This window comes from Neltuma alba, unplaced genomic scaffold, assembly GCF_004799145.2.
Source record: "Neltuma alba isolate B1F8T4 unplaced genomic scaffold, ASM479914v2 tig00011426_pilon, whole genome shotgun sequence".
Classification (NCBI taxonomy): Eukaryota; Viridiplantae; Streptophyta; class Magnoliopsida; order Fabales; family Fabaceae; genus Neltuma; species Neltuma alba.
This window is the reverse complement of record NW_021636109.1, coordinates 10,029-28,624: the sequence shown is the minus strand read 5'-3', so window position 1 is coordinate 28,624 and position 18,596 is coordinate 10,029. Positions and strand designations below refer to the sequence as shown.

General features: G+C 36.3%; 2 protein-coding genes across 2 annotated transcripts; both read right to left on the bottom strand.

The window, feature by feature from the left end:
• Nucleotides 1–1,437: 1,437 nt before the first annotated feature.
• On the bottom strand, nt 1,438–9,482 carry LOC114713432 (nuclear pore complex protein NUP1). Its single transcript, XM_028898075.1, is given in 9 exon segments — nt 1,438–2,529; nt 2,706–3,395; nt 4,032–4,106; nt 4,189–4,494; nt 5,073–5,286; nt 5,774–5,817; nt 5,820–5,939; nt 7,169–7,227; nt 9,108–9,482. Coding segments are annotated over 9 exon segments (2,238 nt in total). The 5' UTR covers nt 9,397–9,482; the 3' UTR covers nt 1,438–2,088.
• Nucleotides 9,483–11,534: 2,052 nt separating this feature from the next.
• LOC114713431 (uncharacterized) lies at nt 11,535–13,570 on the bottom strand. The gene is made up of 3 exons (XM_028898074.1): nt 12,832–13,570; nt 12,118–12,290; nt 11,535–11,984 (listed from the first exon to the last, which is right to left on the bottom strand). Exons 1-3 carry the CDS (start codon nt 13,441–13,443, stop codon nt 11,843–11,845), a joined length of 927 nt encoding a protein of 308 aa, XP_028753907.1. The 5' UTR covers nt 13,444–13,570; the 3' UTR covers nt 11,535–11,842.
• Between the last annotated feature and the right edge of the window lie 5,026 nt (nt 13,571–18,596).

The window sequence follows — 18,596 nt, the reverse complement described above, 5'->3', positions numbered from 1 at the left end:
TAACATCCCCACTTTTGAATCTCTGGATCTCTTTTATATATATATATATCCCACAAGCTTGTAAACTCAAATGAACCTCGATCTCATGCCATGAGAACCTTAGAAGTTTACCCATTTGGGGTGAAACAAGTTCTAGATGAAACCTGATTGAGCTAGCAAACCAAGTGTATGTAAGGCATCAAACATGTAATAAATAATTTGAAGCAATTTACAATACCTGATAGTGATAGCTAGCGCTGACTGTGTAGCGACATGTTATAGTGCAGGAAAAGTGAAGAGAGGCTACATATAAACATGCAACTATATAGCTGATGCATAATAGGTGGGGACCGAATAAATGGCAAGTTTGGGGTGAAAATGATAGACCAGTTAAGTGTCGTGGGAAACCATAGCAGCAAGTGATGGTGATTCCAAAGGGGCAAAGTCATGAACAAGTATTATCCAAATTATTGCTTTTTGTGAGATAGCCATCTCACCCGCGTGGCGTTCTTACTTCTTCTGAGAAAGAGGACCACATCTCTCAGAGCATTTCCCGCTAACATGCCATGCCCTTCAATTTGCTCAATCCTTTCCAATTATCTATTCATCCCCACACTTTTCTTTGCCTTTGCATTGGATTCTACTTGTTGTATATATGTATGTACATTGCTAAACACTCGCCAGTCCCCCATCTTTTTTGGGAGATAGATAAAGAAAACAAAGCACATAAAAGTGACAAGAGAGAGCTCTCTAAGGAGGCCACCAAACATCATGAGAGAAAATAGATATAAAATATATAAAAACCCATACGACGACAAGCTGAGAATTATTTTATGAATCAATTGGCCTTCGGGAGTATGTTAAAATATTTGGAATTTATGACAATGTTCCCCACAGGATGATCATGGAAAATGTCTTTCTAGTTACCAATATGATATGACCAAAGGGGACTCTTAACTAAATTATCCACTTCCTGTTCCCAAGTGAGAACGCAATGGAAAGCTCAGCTTCAATATAGATGACCCATGATGAACCCCAAAAGAAAAAATGTAGATGGCCCATGGTTCTACACTGATGTCATAAGTGCTATTTGGCTGATTAAATTTGATATTAAATATAAAACTTTAATCTAATACATCTTTTAGACTATCACTTTTTTAAAATTATTTTTTTTGATTACACATAGTAAAGAAATTTATATTTCAAAGCAAATGATTTAAGGGGATATTTTAGAAAATTACCAACACATTTTTAACAAATAATTCATTTAACTAATTTTTTTAATCTATCTAAATTAGTTAAAGAAAACTTATATTAAGAACTAAAAGTAGTAAAACAAATCTGACTTGATAAGGATAACTAAAGAAATAAAATACAAAGTTGCCGTAACAAAACTACTGACAAAGAGGGCCTTTATTTGCTGGGTCGTCCCCAATGAGCTTTAACCAAAATTTAAAATTGAGGATAAGGCAAAGATTGGTTGTTCGGTCCAACGAGACAGATGGATTCAGTTGCTTCGGCTTTACTTTCGTAAAAGCCGACGCTCATTACAAGCCGCTCACGGAAAACCCATTTAAAGTTGGTAATACGATGCTTATACGCATTTTTAGTAAACTCCAAAACGGCTGGCTCATTCCTGATATATGAGCATAACCTCAGCTCTCTATTTTATTCTCTGTTCAGCCTGGGCCACAAATTACAACGAACTAAATGACTAGTAAATGATTTCCTAGTGGACGACCTGCTTTGGAATCCTCGGTTCAAATCCAAGGTCCCTGGTACAGATTGCAGGTAAGTCAGGTGTGCATTCCAAGACAAAAAATACCGCTCCAGACGTAAAAAGAAATAATCTGCTTGTCAATATTTTGCAGTCTTCCTACGAGCCCCGGAGGCCGAAATATAAAGTGGAAAAGACAAAAAAGAGAGACTGAATTGTTATCCTTAAAAAAGACTTAATTTTTAATTCCCTCGTATCTTCACTCGCAAAACAAAAGCAGTGTGCCTGTACAAATGACTGAGGATGGACAACAAGAGCTAAAAAAAACTATTAGCCAGAGGGAAACAAAAATCGACAGGAAAACTTCTGAAGTCTAAACTTCCTCGTTTCAGTCAATAGCAGATAGCGTTTTTACCAAAGGAACTGAATGATAGCCTAGCCTTGTCATTGGATCCAAAGCTGAACTTTACGTCACCAGCATCATTCTGGACAGCTGTACTACTTGTAGAAGGGAAAGAAAACACTAGACTGGATCTTTTTGATCCAAAACTATATGATGGTTCCGTTGAAACTTCTGTTGATTGGTGCTGACCCCCCGCGGAGAACGATGGCAGGATGGATGGTGTGGGTGGCTCCGAGAATACAGAAGAGGAGGCAGAAACAGGGAAGGTAAATCCTGAGCTCTTATCTGATGTCAAGGTCCATTTTGACTCAGGCTTGTTGACGTAAATAGATGGTAATACTGGTTTGCTAACTGAAGAGTTGTAGAGAGGTATCTTCTCTTGAGTATTCACACTAGGCTGATCACCAGATGTGAAAATCTTCAATGCATCCTGGACAAATATTAATAAATCTAAGCAAAAATGCAATGTTGCTTCAAAAGTAAATCAAGGCTGAACAATCTTCAATAAATTGACCGCCATAAAGAAACAGTTTCTATGCTCATTGGTTAAAAAAGGAAAATGTCAAACCACGTGCAAGTTTTCATGCCCATTAGATGATTGAGTACCTCTTCAGTAGACTTCACTGAAAATTTTTTAGCACCATTAGCATCTTGCAAGGACCTTGTATCATTTCCAATTTTTAGGAAGCTATTGTCAGCATTGATTCCAGATGGCAAAGCCATTGCATTGTTGACATTGATAGATTTGTCAGCACTCTCCCTATCAGCATGGGAGTTCCCTTGATTTTCATTTAGAATAGATTTTTTTCCATCACACCCATCATGTTTATATGGATCGGCTTGTTTTAATTTCAGAAGGCCATTATTTTCATTTGACAAGACACCATTGACATTATCAGAAGACTCCGGATTCTTCCATTTAGTAGCCAGCTTCAGCTCTGCAGACTTCTGTTGGGGAGTGGGAGGATTTCTATCTATATGCTCCAATATTCTCCTAGCCATCAAACTGGTATGCATGTGTACCGTTGGAAGAGCAACCCCACTGCCCTCTGGCTTGTTATCTAATGAGTGGAATTTATGAGTATATCCAGTCTTGTCAGGTTCCAAACTCTTTGTAAAAGCAGGCAAGAAACCTTCACGAACATCTGAACTTTCTTTCTGTCCAGAGACATTCAGAGGTGAAGGCGTGTAAGCCGGCCTTCTTGAAGAAGACTCTACACCAGTCTTGTGCCTAATTCGACGAATGGGTCCAACAGATCCATAGCCACCCTCTAATGCATCGCCTCTAGATTTATCCTGCATATCATGGTTAAGCGAACAATCTGATATACAATAGACTGAAAACAAAATAAAAAATCAACACAAAGGCCAAAAGTTAAGTCAAAGATATAGAAACTCTGTCACATACTTCTGCTAAACGACAGAAAAGCATGTTAGTAAAGTCCAATTGCATGGTCATTGTATTTGACAACTTCAAATGGCTTTGAACTTAGTATATGACAACATTCCAATTTCTCACACTAAGTTGCATCATCAGAAGTTAACATGTTAACTCAAGACAGAATGACTCTCATAACCTATTCAGCATTAAGAATTATGCCAATTTATGCTTCAAAAGATCACCAAGAAAAAATGGAAAAAAAAATGAACCTATAGCCCCAAAAACACATAGGATAATGAAGTTTTTTCTGTTCATTTTTCCTTTTCCTAACCCCCCCCCCAAAAATATGGGTAGAGGGATAACATAGCTTCTCTTTGTTACTAAAAAACAACTAAAATTTGAATCCGGGCACTTCAAATTCTAACAAATCAAATCAACCAGAAAATTAACGAAAATCCAAATAGAGTTTGTAGTGTGCATATTCTTTAATGAACAAAAGAAACATCACTATTAAAAGACAGTCAAGAAATAATTGGTAAACCAAAAGATACCTGCAGATACATAGTCTGCGATTGATGGAGGGGAGTTGATGACATATGACTGTAATTGCCTTGCATATGAATCGACTGAACAAAAAAAAGTCATTACATATACAGAAAATTCTTGAAGCATGACAGTGAATGATAAAGTTCTCAAAACAAAATGTACCCTGGACTTGGATTTAGATAAAATGGTTCTAGAATAAGGCGTCCTGGGGAAGTTATGAAGCCCATATCCCCTAGTTTGGCTTCGTGGTGTTGTGAAAGAATCTTGTACCACAGCACCTGGCCAACATGCTGATGTCTTTGGCGTAAGTGATGGAACATATGGCTTTATAGCAGCTTCATTGCCATGTAGCACACTGCTTTCAACAGTGTGGACTGTGCTCTTAGAACTGGGGCCTGCTTCAAAAGCACGGGAACCCATATAAGCCTTTGCAATCTCAATTGGTGAGGCACCAATATCATCTTGGACCTGAAAGTTGTTGATATGATCATAATGTAAACTCAATGATCAGGGTTATCTGCTCTAGAAGTCAATGAGTTCTACGAAAAAATAATAGAGATTCAAGGTAGTATTAAACTTAGATATTGACAACTGTTCTCACTCTTAGAAAACCACCTCGAAGAATAAATAATCTTAGAGTCACGCTGGAAAAGTGTGACAAACAAACAACCCATATCTACCCTATTTTCAAGTTCTCTAGAAATAAAACACGAACAAAATGCTCAGTTTGTCTCAGGCATTACCTAGATAGACCATGGAACAATGTATTAATGGGATATGGACTATAAATGTACAGTGTTTTGAATAGCATGCTATCTTGCGGAGAATATAATATTTCGGGAGGCAATCACTGCAACAAATACCAGAACAGAAGTCCTAGGTTCTGTGGTCGTCAATATTCCAGAGTAGTCAGCAGAAATTTGAAAGCAAAAGATGAAACTGAACCATTAATTAAAAAACAAATTGATGATAATTTGTCTTGGAGACAAAGACCTTGATGTTCCAGCAAATGTCAAATATTTAAAAAGACAAGTTGAAGTACCCACATTTGACCTTTCAAGAGGTGTTGAGCTTCCCCATAAAGCTCCACTCAAGTCTTCATGCCTTTGTTCGTTTGACATTTTTGGAATATCATGTGACAGTATAAGATCTTTGTTGTCATTTCTAACAGTCAGACTAACATTTTCCTCTCCTTGTACAGCATTAGGAAGATCACCTGCCCTCGATTTTATTATCTCCATCAAACGATGAATCTCATCTCTACAGGAGAAGGACAACGACTTTAAGCATGATCATGGTTTAGAAACCATTATAACAAGTTAGTAATGCTGTCCCCAAGGTTTGATAAAGCCATAAACTCACAACTTCTCTTAAAAAGAAACCTAGAATAACGCAAGCAAGCTCCCATAACAAGGTGATGCCAATAAAATAAACAAAAAGAACTAGAGCAATGAAACCTAGACTGACGCATGCAAGCTCCCCCAAAAAGGTGCGCTCAATAAAATGAATAAAAAGACCTAGAGGCTAGAGCAATGAAAACCTTTTAAGCCATCAGCAGAATATAGAAGCAAGGACACTAAAGAGGGTTTAGTTTAAGAACAAAAATAGGATTTAAAATTCCAATCTTCCTCCAGTAATATCTAAGCCTTTGGGATGAATTAGACGTAATATGTGATTGCAGGATAGAATTCTGAAACTAGCAATCCAACCAATATAAATAATTACTATTATGTCAATTAAGTTGTACCTAGAAAATCTTTTCCCCTTCACCAGCTGCTCAATTTCAGATAGTTGTTATTTTCAGAATGCTCCCCATTTTCATCCTGTCCATGCAGAATAAAACCAGAACTGCTCCTCAGTTTATTATCTATTTCACCAGTACTTTCTGTTTCAGCTGATTTGAATGTCCCATCCTGCAAAAGACATAGTATAGTCAATGAAATGTAAGGAACTAAGGAAAAGCCGCCAAATTCAGTATGATCCTTGCCCCATGTGCAGGAGGATAGCAAGGAGGAGAGGGGCAGCATAGATGCGGTCAAAAACTAACTTTGTGGAAATCAAACAACCTTCCCAAGATGGAGATTTCAGACGAAACCATATGAAGATATATAAGCATTAACGTAAAAGGGGGGGTGGGAGAATGGCAAAGCACACGAGTCTACAATGAAAAGATCAACATAATTAATGACCAGTCACAATGACGTAAATGAACAAGGCCAAGCTGTCACAATAATGACACAGAAGAAGAAATAGATATGCAATACTTTGGAAAATACGACTTTAAAGCATTGGGGCAATTAGAGCACAAGGCATCAATGAAGACGACGATGCTCTAGCAGAAGGTTTTTTTTTTTTTTTTTAAGGAGCAATGGTTAGCAGCATTTCCAGGCTTTGTCCAAGCTAAGTCTCATCCCTTTATGATCTTAAGAACACACGCCTCCATATTAGCTCAGTGCGTTTAGGATTTTCCTTCCAAAGTGTTTCCCATCAATTAGAGATATTATCTCATATGAAATCTGTTTAGAGCTTAACTGCTTATAATGAGTTCAAGAGTTAGTAAGATTTTTTTACTTATTTTTTATTCCTGTTTTCACTTTTAAATGTCTTCTCGTGGCAGTAGCTTCAATTTTCCAAAGTCTTGGCTTAAAATAATAGCCAAACAAACAAAGCCATTTTAGAACACTGCATTTAGTATCAGCATATCTTCCGAGTTGAATATAACTGGGAACTTTGCTGAGGAGCTTTCCACATTTTCACTAAAAATCGTTAGTAAGACTTGCCGATGTTCAATAGAGTTTATTGTGTTGCAATGCCGTCCAAGCAACTATCAGTTCATTAAGTACTTACTTCAAGATTCAAACCAAACATTTTTCCTATGGTGAACATGGAATTCTATATTGAGCAAAGGCCCCCAACATTGAAATTAGTAACTATCAAGCATAATTATGTTATAAATCCCCACAAGGATTGTACTTCTATCTTACGAAATATAGTGAAGGCACCAAAATAAATCTTACCCAAATCATTTTCAGATGTGCAGAGAAGGAAGTCTTAAATACACAGAATGTATAGAGAGAATATAGAGGAATACAAAAATTGAGAAGCAGTTTTTCTAGTTTCGTGTGAAGCACCAAGTTCTTACATGTAAGTCACCTTTCTGCCTGTCATCCCTATGACTTTCTTTACCTGTCAGCCACTTACCTATAGCAGTGAACAACTTCATTAGAAAAATGTGTGCAATGAATCAATGAAATATATAGCAAATGGACACGAATGGTGGGCACAGCATTCATTATGCCCTGAGAAGCATTAACATTATCTACAGCCACATGCAAAGGGGCACCAAATATTTATCAAAGGCATAGACAGCACCAGATGATTTTACAATCATTCTGTTTAAGAATGAGCAGAAACAGAGATAGCAAAGACATTATAGCTAGGACATTAAAAATAGTAGCTTCAGGCAAACTACATATCTATATCTTCTTTCAATTTCTTTATTGTTAAACATTTTCTTCACTTAAAAGGAAAAAAATCAGCGCAGTGAATCCCATAAATTTTGATGCCATCACCATCATCAATCCCATTCAAATACAGAACATCAAAGCACAGTCATAAAATTATTGTTTTCAATAGAGCTCTCTATTTGCTGTTATGAAAATTCACATAAGCTCCTTGGCCAAAGATACAATTACAGACAGTATTGAAATCATAAAACTTCATATCGTGGACAAAACCATAAATAGGTCTGTTAGTAAAGTTCACTTTCCTACGTATCAAGATATTCAAGAGATTTAGGGCCAAAACCTCAACTGCACTCACCCAACAAGTACTCCACCTCCTAAGAACATTGGATGCGATCATTCATAATTACAACACTTTTCATCCATTCTTAGTCTTATTCTGTACGGAAACCACTATCCATCTCACTATCATAAATACAAAGACCACTGAGTCAGTTTCAACAAAATTAAAGTAAAACCTAGACCCAGCAGCATCAAAGGGATAGGCCACTTCTTGATCTCTACATGTTCCCCCTTTTCTACATTACTAAACTTTGATACAAAGAAGTCTCTAAAGTGGAGCAATCTCATCAATTTGAAACTAAAATTGGTATGAATTGATTCCAAACACATTGCTTATTTAAGCCATAGAGAATTGACATGACCATGCCGCCTTGGGCCATGAGTAAAGACACATGTATGTCTAACAAAAATCATAAAATTTGATGGAGAACCATTTAAGGATCAGAAACAAACCAAGAGGTGAGGATACCATGACACAAGTGAAGGAATGTTACTCTAAGCAGCAGGATCCACATGGCTCCTTGTCTGGCATTTACAGTCATTACTCATTATTCAATTGATAAAATTGACAGCAAGAATTAATATAAAAAATGCTCATCAATAATCACAGTCTATGCTTCTGACACGCCCAAGAAATGACTCCCTAAAATGTCGCTCTCATGCGCATTCTTCCAATATGTTCTGCCATCAAGGCTTTTCACAAATAAATGCTTCTACACCAATGATTCTATTTTCCCGTCTATTATCTAATTTCCATCAAGCATTTCAGGGCAGTGAAAGGGATAAGCAGAAGCCATAAAAATTACACAACAGAACAACAGGCAAGCTTTTTTTTATGATAGGTCCAGCGTGTCGGGTAGGGTGTTCCGGTTATCGACCGTATTCAGCCATGATTTTTCATTGATACAGTTTTGACGAGCCACTACTGCCAGCAAAGCATGCTAGGCATACAAAAGTTAACTTGTGAACTTTACCGTAAGCACAATTGAAACTGGGATAACGCTTGACTGACACATCAGTACGTGAATGGTAGCGAGTGCATGCATCTGAGAAAACATTCTCAAGCTAAAAGCTAACGTACCAACAGTATGTTATCAAAAGGAAAAAAGATTCCCAAATAAGTGGTATAATGGCAAGGCCAATCCCCAACATTAACATGGAGTAACTAAAAACTCAACCCTGAAAATTAACACCAGAGACCAAAAGAACAAACACGAGAATGACAAACAGACGAAGAGTATAGTAAAGGAATGGCAGATAAAACGCTAAAAAGACCTTGATCCTCGGTGGCACTAGTAGGGGCAGGAAGAGCAGGGGTAAAGGAGGTTTTGGAGAAGAAGGAAGGGAAAATCCGAGTAGCTTGACCAGCAATGAGACGGCAAGCAGGATCCACCAGTTTCGAAATCCAACGGCGGCGAGAGGACTCCGGTGGACGCGAATAAGGAGTTGCGGGAGGTTTCCTGGGCAGCAGTCGCCTGACCTTGCCTCCAGCACCTCGCTCTTGTTGTTCTTGTCCTCCTCCTCTTTCATTGGCACCCAGCTGCGTGATTTCATCCGTCGCCATCTCTATTGGAGACTTGGAGCGAGAGAGGACTGGTCGTGAAAATCGGTCGGTGAGGGAGTGAGAGTTGAAGTTCCTGCGGCGGCATATGATCGAGCAGCCGCGAGGTGTAGGGTGTGTCAGGCACTGGGGTTCTTGTGGATCCCATCTGCTTGGAAATTATGTGCTGTACGTCCACGATGGACGTTGGGCCCACCAAGGACTTTCCAAAATTTGCGTGAAACACAGGGGCGTAAAAACTCAAAAGAAAAATTGGAAATTCACTAAAAAAAATTTTAAAAATAAAGTTTGAGTTATATCTTTGTTTTTTTAAAAGTTAAACAACAAAATAATAATAAATGATGATTCTATTATCCATAAATCCAAAATCATATTAATGGCCCAAAAAAACCCCAAAATCGTACTATTATAAATTTATATTTTAGTAGTATGTTTGTTTGTATATTAATAACCATGAGAACTGTGACAAAAAAAAAACTGGAGAACAAAATGCGTCTTTTTCATTGATTTATAAAGATAGAATTATAAATTATAATATCTGGATTAAAATATTACTAAATATCAGGTAACAACAAGATATCATACAATTCGGATGAACTCACGAAATGAAAATCAAATTGAGCCAGGGCCATTTATTACTCGCGAGTCTTGGCGGAAAATTTTTTGGGCATGACATTAACATCCATCCGGACCTGACGCCTAACAGGCTAGCAGCTCACAAGGCCGTTTAGAATAATTCACAATAAAAGCCCAAAAAAAAAAAGAAGCAGAAATTAACAGTATCGCATTTGCATCAGGTTAAGGTATAAATTTATTTTAAAATTTTTTAGTCTGCTCAATAGGTTCGTAATATTAGCCTCTATTATTAAAAATATTAATAATCAGCGTTACTATTTCAACGGTCAATAATTTTCAGTGACAAAAGACAATATTATTATGATTTTGAATTTCTAGACATCCAATACTTCTGAATAAAAATTTGCGGAGCAAATTTACACTTATCTTTTTTATTATAATAATTTGTTTTGGCAAAATGTATGAGAATATTTTATTAAAGCAATGTCGTCATCAATAAATTAATGCGGAATGGAGTAAGTCATGAGATCCAAATAAAATGTTTTTTTTCATAAACCAAATAAAAGATTTATTTTTTAGAGATTTATAATTAATAATATGGATGGATATGGATTAGGCGTTAGTAATGAGTAATTTGGACGCTATGAATATATGATGGATTTCACAGCGCATAACTTGCAGAGGCGTCAATGGAGGAGGATAAGATCGAGAATGGAACAGGGTGGGGGTGGCGTGGGAGAGAAGAGTGGAGGGTCAAAGATTAAGCTCTGGATTCTGTCACCGCATGTGCTTCTACAGCTTCCAAGATTAATAAACATGCGTTGCTCTCTCATATAAAGCCGTTGCCTTAACTCAGCAAGTCTCTGTGGCTCACTGCCACCTCTTTTCCTTTGGGCCTCTATTGCTCTTTTTTTTTTTTTGTTACCCACTCAGTTTACTGGAACTTTATTCCGACTATATCTAGATCCGACTGCATCGCGCACCTGACTGTAGTAGGTGAGTCTCCCAACAGAGATTTCTACATACGTGGCTCGAACTCGAGACCTCACTTAAATAGTACCAAACTGTTTACCACTTAGAGCAACCCGTCTATTGCTTATTTCATAGCGCCTGATCAAAGGAAATATGACAAGACAATTCCTGAATTTAGAACCTTATTCCTCCCAACTTGCCACGCATGTTAACTCAAAACCGGAGCGCCCATTGTTTTTCCTTCATCAGGGCTCAGAGGACCATTGCAAATGGTTTTACTCCTGCTCCAACATAATAATGCATTAGATCCAACAAATACTCCATTTCTCCCCTCAACACAGACAAAGCCCCTTGCACTTTCAAATCCTATTACAAAACCTATACCGTAGTACATACTTCCTCTTCAATCATCGTCCCAGGTCAGCTAGATTATAAGTGAAATCTACTTTAAAAATATACACAGCAGTTGTTAGCTGGCTGATAGCTTTTGCAGAGACATTATTTGCATATCCCCGAACTTGTAGTACCATATTTTAGTTTTACTCAACAAAATATAGATGTAATGACTGGTATCAACCCAGTACACCTTCGTATGGCTAAACTTATAGCTTGTTTGCATATATATGCTTCCTGAGCAAACTACTCAGAACTATATGAAGCTTTTCCAGAAACACGCATCTGTGCATCAAGCAGAACGACGACAAGGTAAAGAAAACGCCCGCCGTTATTTTCATTATTCATCCAAGATCCAACTTTCATGCAATCATGTACTAAGCTGAAGGGAAAACCATTACGACTTATTTGGACGGCCAAAAATTACAGGGGTTAAGGTCATATGGACAAAGTTAGGTAGTCATATGAACTATGCAAGGCATGGCAGGCTCTGCAGAGGGGACGCAACTTAAGAAGCAGCAGCCAAGGGGGGCGGCGCAGGAGGAGCTCCATGGAAAAAGGTAGGAGGTTTTTCAGAACCACCTTTTTCCTCTACTTCATCCTCATCTTCTGCATCCCAGAGGAAATGAGCGTAAGATGCTAGAATGTAACTGCATTCACAGAGTAAAGCTCGGGTTAATTCACAGAATGTCATGAGCTATTGAGCAATAGCGTATTCATAGCATTTTTGCAAACAACACAAATTATTTATCCAAGGTAAAATCTCAAACGAATGATTCTTACCAGTCATCTGGAGCAGCTTTAACTGCTTGGTCGTAATAGGCCTCAGCTCTTGAAGCATCCTTGTGACCTTCCCAAATCAAGTCTGCGAACATGGATAGTACGTTTCCATCACTTGGATTGGCCAAAATTGCTCTGCTGCAATACTCTTCTGCTTTGACGTAGTCTGCACGAACCTGTCGCCATACAAAACCAACATGATTAAAACAAAGTATCCGGATTGCCGCAGGAGGCATTAAGATATATGGACTTCAGCTAATTAAGAAGAACAAACGTAAGAGATGCTTCAATATTCAAATCTTTAATACGGTGTCATGTGACGCTCGAGAAAGTTATATCTTTATCAGCAGTAAAGTTCTATGAAAAGTTGTTATTTGGAAAAAAAAAAAAAAATTCTTTCAAAAGTTAGAACCGAAATAGCAACGACATAATGGGAATTTGATTTCACTTCAAACGGATTTCAGAGTATGCAAAGAGCGATTCTTTTTCTTTTTTTTTCATCAGAACTGGAACACTTAATCTCCAAAGAGGCAGAAGATTACACGACAGACAATAAGCGATAGAATTATGGTGGAAAACAGTGCAGAACAAGGTAGCTTCAACTTTTAGTTCTTTTTTTAAAATTAAAAATACAGAAAATTGTGGATCAACCACAAGCAGAAAAAGAAATATCATACACAGGAAACCAAAAATAGAGCCAACAGAAATTTCACACACCTCTTTCAAGTACTTTGCGTAGTTGCCAAGGAGAAGTGGATTCGCTGGATTTGCTTCGATCATTGTCTGGTAATACATGTCAACGCTATCATTCCCATGATTCGAATCCCAGAACCCCGAACGCCCGTAATCTCCGTTGTCCGATCCACCACCTCCGCCTCCACGACCAATCCTTCCGCCGCCGCCGCCGCCGCCGCCAGTCTCGCCGCCAACTAAAACACCCACCGCGCCATCATCTTTCAGGCCAACCTCACACTCTTCATCCAACTCAGAAAACGAAAACAGCCCACGGCCGTACGACGCCGTCCTGGAATATGCACTGAGCCCTTTCTCCACCCTGCTCTCCTCCTCGTCTTCAACCCAGAGCCCACCGAACATCTGAGTGAACGGTTTCTTCTTGGGTACAGAGAGGTCCCGGAGATCCGTCTCCGACAGCGCCCGCGTCATTTTATTCACGGAATCGTCCATCCGAGATAAGGAGCTCGACGAGGCAGACAATGTAATCGAGCGATTTCTCGGAATCTGATGAACCATTTCTGGTTCGGGAGACGAATCCTTCGAGTGAGGATGCCATGAGTTCAGAATCGGCGTCGATGAACTACGAAGCAGCATCGTCGTTCTCTCCGAAATACGGGATCTTCTTCCACAGAATCCCTAAAATTCAGAGATTTAGGTAGAAATTAGAGGAATGCGAACCTCCCCTTCACCCAGAAACCAATCTGGAAGTAGGAACTGGAGTACGGAGAAAGAAGGTGGCGGCCTCATTTTATACCGGAAGAGGTGGGCGCTACGATAATCAATCTCAGCCGTCGATTTTTCATCAAGAGGACTCATTGATTGAATTCTAAATTCTGCCAGACTGCCACTTAGTCGCTGTTCACGGGTCGTCTCTTTTCGAGTTTTCGGACCCAAAAAAAATAATATAATAACGTCGATTCGCTTTCTGCCTTTACATCGACGCGGGAGGGAATAGTTCACGTGATGTGGACCCCAGTCCAAACCGTTAGATTTCAGACACGGAAGGAATTAACGGTGGCGATGCACTTTCTTCCACGTTGGTCGTCCACATCATCAACACCCATATGGAGCCCTTAGGCCTGACAAGGAAACAGTGAAAAATCATGATTTTTATGGGATATTTAGGATTCTAGTGGGCTTCGTAAAAAGCACAGGAAGTTCGATGATATTAACGAAGTTGCCATCGTTGCCTCCGAATGGTTGATTTGGGCCGTGGCGGGCCGGGTTATGTGACAGCGGAGCAAAGTCAGTGATCATTTCACCCTCACGTGGGGCCCGGGCCCGATTCAACGGTGAGGCTATGAGCCTGGGCGTCGCGGTCACGGGGTCAAGGAATGGTTACTTCTTGGCTCAGCCCCTTTGAGGAGATTATTATGGGCCCCACCACGATGAGCGTCGCGGAGCGGCGCAATTTGGAGGCAAGGATACTATTGTCATTTGACTCCATGAGCTAATTGAGAAACAAACAGAATTTTTGTTCCCTGTTTTATTATAATTGCCTTTCCTGTTTAGGAAAATGATCCGGCTCGTCGTACGGCCAGTGCAAATGTTCGTGTGAGGTTTAATTTTTTAATATATTTTTTTAATCACATCTGAGTGCTGAGATTTTTGTGGCAATTATATATTTAAGTCAATTATTTGTGAACAATAAGTTTTATGTGTATTATTGTTTGTTTATAAATGGATACCATTTATTCCATGGATGAAATGATTTGCTCTAACACGGGACCAGACGTATAAAATAAATTCTTATCGATCACATAATTTGCACCTTAAAAGCTATTCTATAATTATTTTATCGTGCTGGATAAATATGAAGAAAGAATATTACTAGAGAACATGAATATATATATATAATTGTACATATGATCATGAACTCTTATAATTAGACTCTATTTTTTTTTCCTGATTATGTATGTGCGTTTACTTTCATGAACATGAGTGATGGAAGGTGTTTAATACTCATCCAATATTTAATTAACTAATTTAAATATATTAATAATATTTTTTAAATTAGTTAATATGATGTTTTTTTAAAAAAAATTCTAAACATCTTTTTTAATTTTCTCCCTCATTCTCCTACTTGATTATTATAAATTTAATTTGAAAAAAAATTAATAAATATGTAAAATAAGTTCTATATATAGGTCAACATCAACTTTCTAATTAAGTTTTATGCTAATTACCGAAGGAGTATTACCCCTCTGGTTCCCCCCCCCCCCATCAAAACGTTTGGAAGAATCGATATAATCTTTTTTTCTATCGTGCAATATATAATTTTATACATTTACGGTCAATGAAAGTAAATTATTTCAGAAAAGCCAATTATTAGTGAAATATTATGCGTATGAGGAGACAGCTGGACTGATGGTCCATTTTCTCAGGCTGAGCCTTGGGTATTAAATTAAATGGTTGAGGGGGAAAGATTCCACCATATTTGACTTGTTGTGCTTCAATGCTTAGCTTGCAACTTTTAGCGACGACTACGAGGTAAAACGATGCTTTTTTCCCCTTGTTTCTTTATGTATTATGATTTGCATGCACTTTGTAGAAAACATATGTATAGTTCATATAGTTTACTATTTTGTATCCTTAATGTAGGATGCATCCGGTATTCAATATAAAACTCAATTAAAAGGTAAAAAAATTTTAAAAGGTAAAAAAATTACTTAATTATGATATACTATTTCCGATTCTTAATATAAGAGTTAGTTAACTAATTTAAGTAGGTTAAGAAAGTTTGTTAAGTTAGTTATTTGTAATAAATATATACTACTTCCGGTCCTTAATATAAGACCTCGTTTGACTTTTATTTTGGACCTAATTATAAAATCCTAATTCACTTTGTCTCTAATATTTATACATTTTTTTCCAAAATAGTCATTCTAACAATGGTAATTCTAACTAATACATTTGATTAGAAAGGATATTTTAGAAAAGACAACACTTATTTATTACAAATAATTAACTTAGCTTCTTTTCTTAATATCCTCAAATCAGTCAACTGGCTCTTATAATTAGGATTGGAGGTAGTATTGTTTTTCCTAAAATATCATTACTAAACATGTATAGTATTGGCTATAACTACTATTTCATGAAATATTTAACATGTGCAATTAGTACAATGACTATTTAAAAAAAATAGATAAATAAAAGAGATAAAGTGTATTTGGATCTTATATTTAAGATCAAATTAAAAGTTAAACTAGCTCGTATATTAAAAACTAGAAGTAACAATATATTACATGATCTCTTTAAAATACTTATATACATGTCATTAAATTATATGTCAGTTTATGAGTTAGGCAAACTAGTTTAAAAAAATGATAAATATAACAATTTAAAGTAATTTATTTAACTTTATTAATCTCCATAAATTTGTCAACTTAATGTTATATTAAGGAGCAGAGATAGTAGTTTATAGTTAATTAAATTTGAGCTACAAATTAGATCTCATGTTAAAGATGGATGGTGGTAATACAATTCAATAATTTATATTCTTACTGTGATTGCTTATCAAGCAGCATTATAGCCCAGTTTAATTTGCTCGATCTAATTCTGTCCGCACATGTAGTCCTGATTTTCATAAATAACAGTTATATTATTCATAGATCATAGTTAGTATAGCATTTTTCTCACAGTTTGTACATTTTGTTATTGTTTTTATTAAAAAAAGATTATTACGGAAAGAAAGATCCATCAAATGAGAGAGGAGCAATCTGATGATTCCGTGGTACAAATTCAAGGATGCTAATTATATCTTTTGTGAGTCTCACAAGGGCCTTTCACGTCACGTCAAATTGTCGATATTCAAATAAACTGCTCACTTCGTCCAATAAGAGTTTAGTTCACATAAGCTGTCATTTGCCACTCCATCATTATCACCGTCATTATTATTATTAGAGTCACTTTGTGCGCTTTGGCCTTTTCATCCTCCTCCTTTTCTTACTCGCCACTTGTATATGTCCCCCCTTACTATTCCGCTTTTCTCACTTATTGGTTGAGTTGGTAAATTGGGTAATCAACTACTCTTCTGATTTTTAATATAAAATTAAAAAAGTTAGATAAGTTAGTTAATTATAAGAAATGTGATACGTTTTTTCTAAAATACCATAATCATCTTTCTTAATACCCTCTCTTTATCTCCTATTTAATTATGGTTGAGGGAATATCCATAGGAGTAATTTAGAGAAAATTAATAAATATGATAAATGGATCTTATATTTAGGATCAAAACTAACTCGGTAATTGGATCCTATATTAAGGACCGGAGGAGTATATAATAGAAAAAATTATAATTTGTTATGATCACATGCGCAATAGAAGAATTCAATTTTAAAACATTCACTCAAAACCCTTCAATTTATAAACGACGTCGCATTTATGAAGCTTCTCAATATAAAACTCATAATAATGTATCTCTGAGAGCATATGTTTTCAGTGACTCCACGTTGTAGTACTTTACTCAACCTCTTATTGGTTAGAATCCTATATGAATAGTCCTCTCAGTGAATATTAGACTCTCACTGATATTACACCAATCTAAAAAGAAAGCCAAATCCTAAAAAACTAGTTCATTATATAAGAGAGTCCTTTAAATTTATAAACCACACTACACTTGTGAGTTTTAAGGCTTCTCAATGTGAGACTGACAATAGACCTAAATTCTAACTGTAAATATTAAATATAAACTAATCTCTCAAATTTCATTTCATATGATTAGATCCCAATAAGTTTAATAGGAGTAGTATTTACGAATTCAACTTAACTTGTAAATATCAGAAAAGTTCATTCTGATATTTAAACGAACCAACTCAGCCTATAAATGTGAAATCTTCTAGAATTTATTAGTATCAAACGAAATTTAAAATATGTATTAATATTTAGTTTTCTTATCTAGGACCTAAAGATAATTTTCTTAAAATAATTACACATGTATGTTTATATTATATACTATAAAAATTTAACCAACCAATCATATTTTTTCGTAAATCATTGATACTGTGTTTTACTTTTAAAGTTTAATATGACATATTAAACTCGTATTAATTTTATCTTTATAATAATCTCATTTTTTATTTTGAAATAAATACTCTACGTATAACATGATTCTCCCTAGTAATCAAACACGTAAGCTGTCATTTGCCACTCCATCATCATCACCATTATTATTATTATTATTAGAGTCATTTTGTGCGCTTTGGCCTTTTCATCCTCCCTCTTTTCTTATTCGCTACTTATATATGTCCCCACTCGTATGCCGCTTTTCCCAATTATTGGTTGAGTTAGTAAACTGGGTAATCAACGATATCATAGAAAAAAAAATTATACTCTTTTAATCCTTAATATAAGATCTATTTAGCTAATTTGATTAGATTAAAAAAGTTAGGTAAGTTAGTTAATTATGAGAAAAATGATACATTCTTTTAAAACATCATAAGCATCTTTATTAATATATCATCTCTCTCTTCTACTTGATTATGGTTGAGAGAGTATCCATTAGGGTAATTTAGAGAAAATTGATAAACATGATAAATAGATCTTATATTTAAACTCAAAACCAACTCAAAAATTGAATTCTATATTAAGGATCGAAAGAATATTTTTTTATAATCACATGTGTAAAAGAAGAATTCAATTTCAAAACATTCACTCAAAAACCCCTCAATCTATAAACCACATTACATTTACGAAGTTTCTCAATGTAAAACTCATAATAATGCATTCCTTTCAAAGCATATATTTTC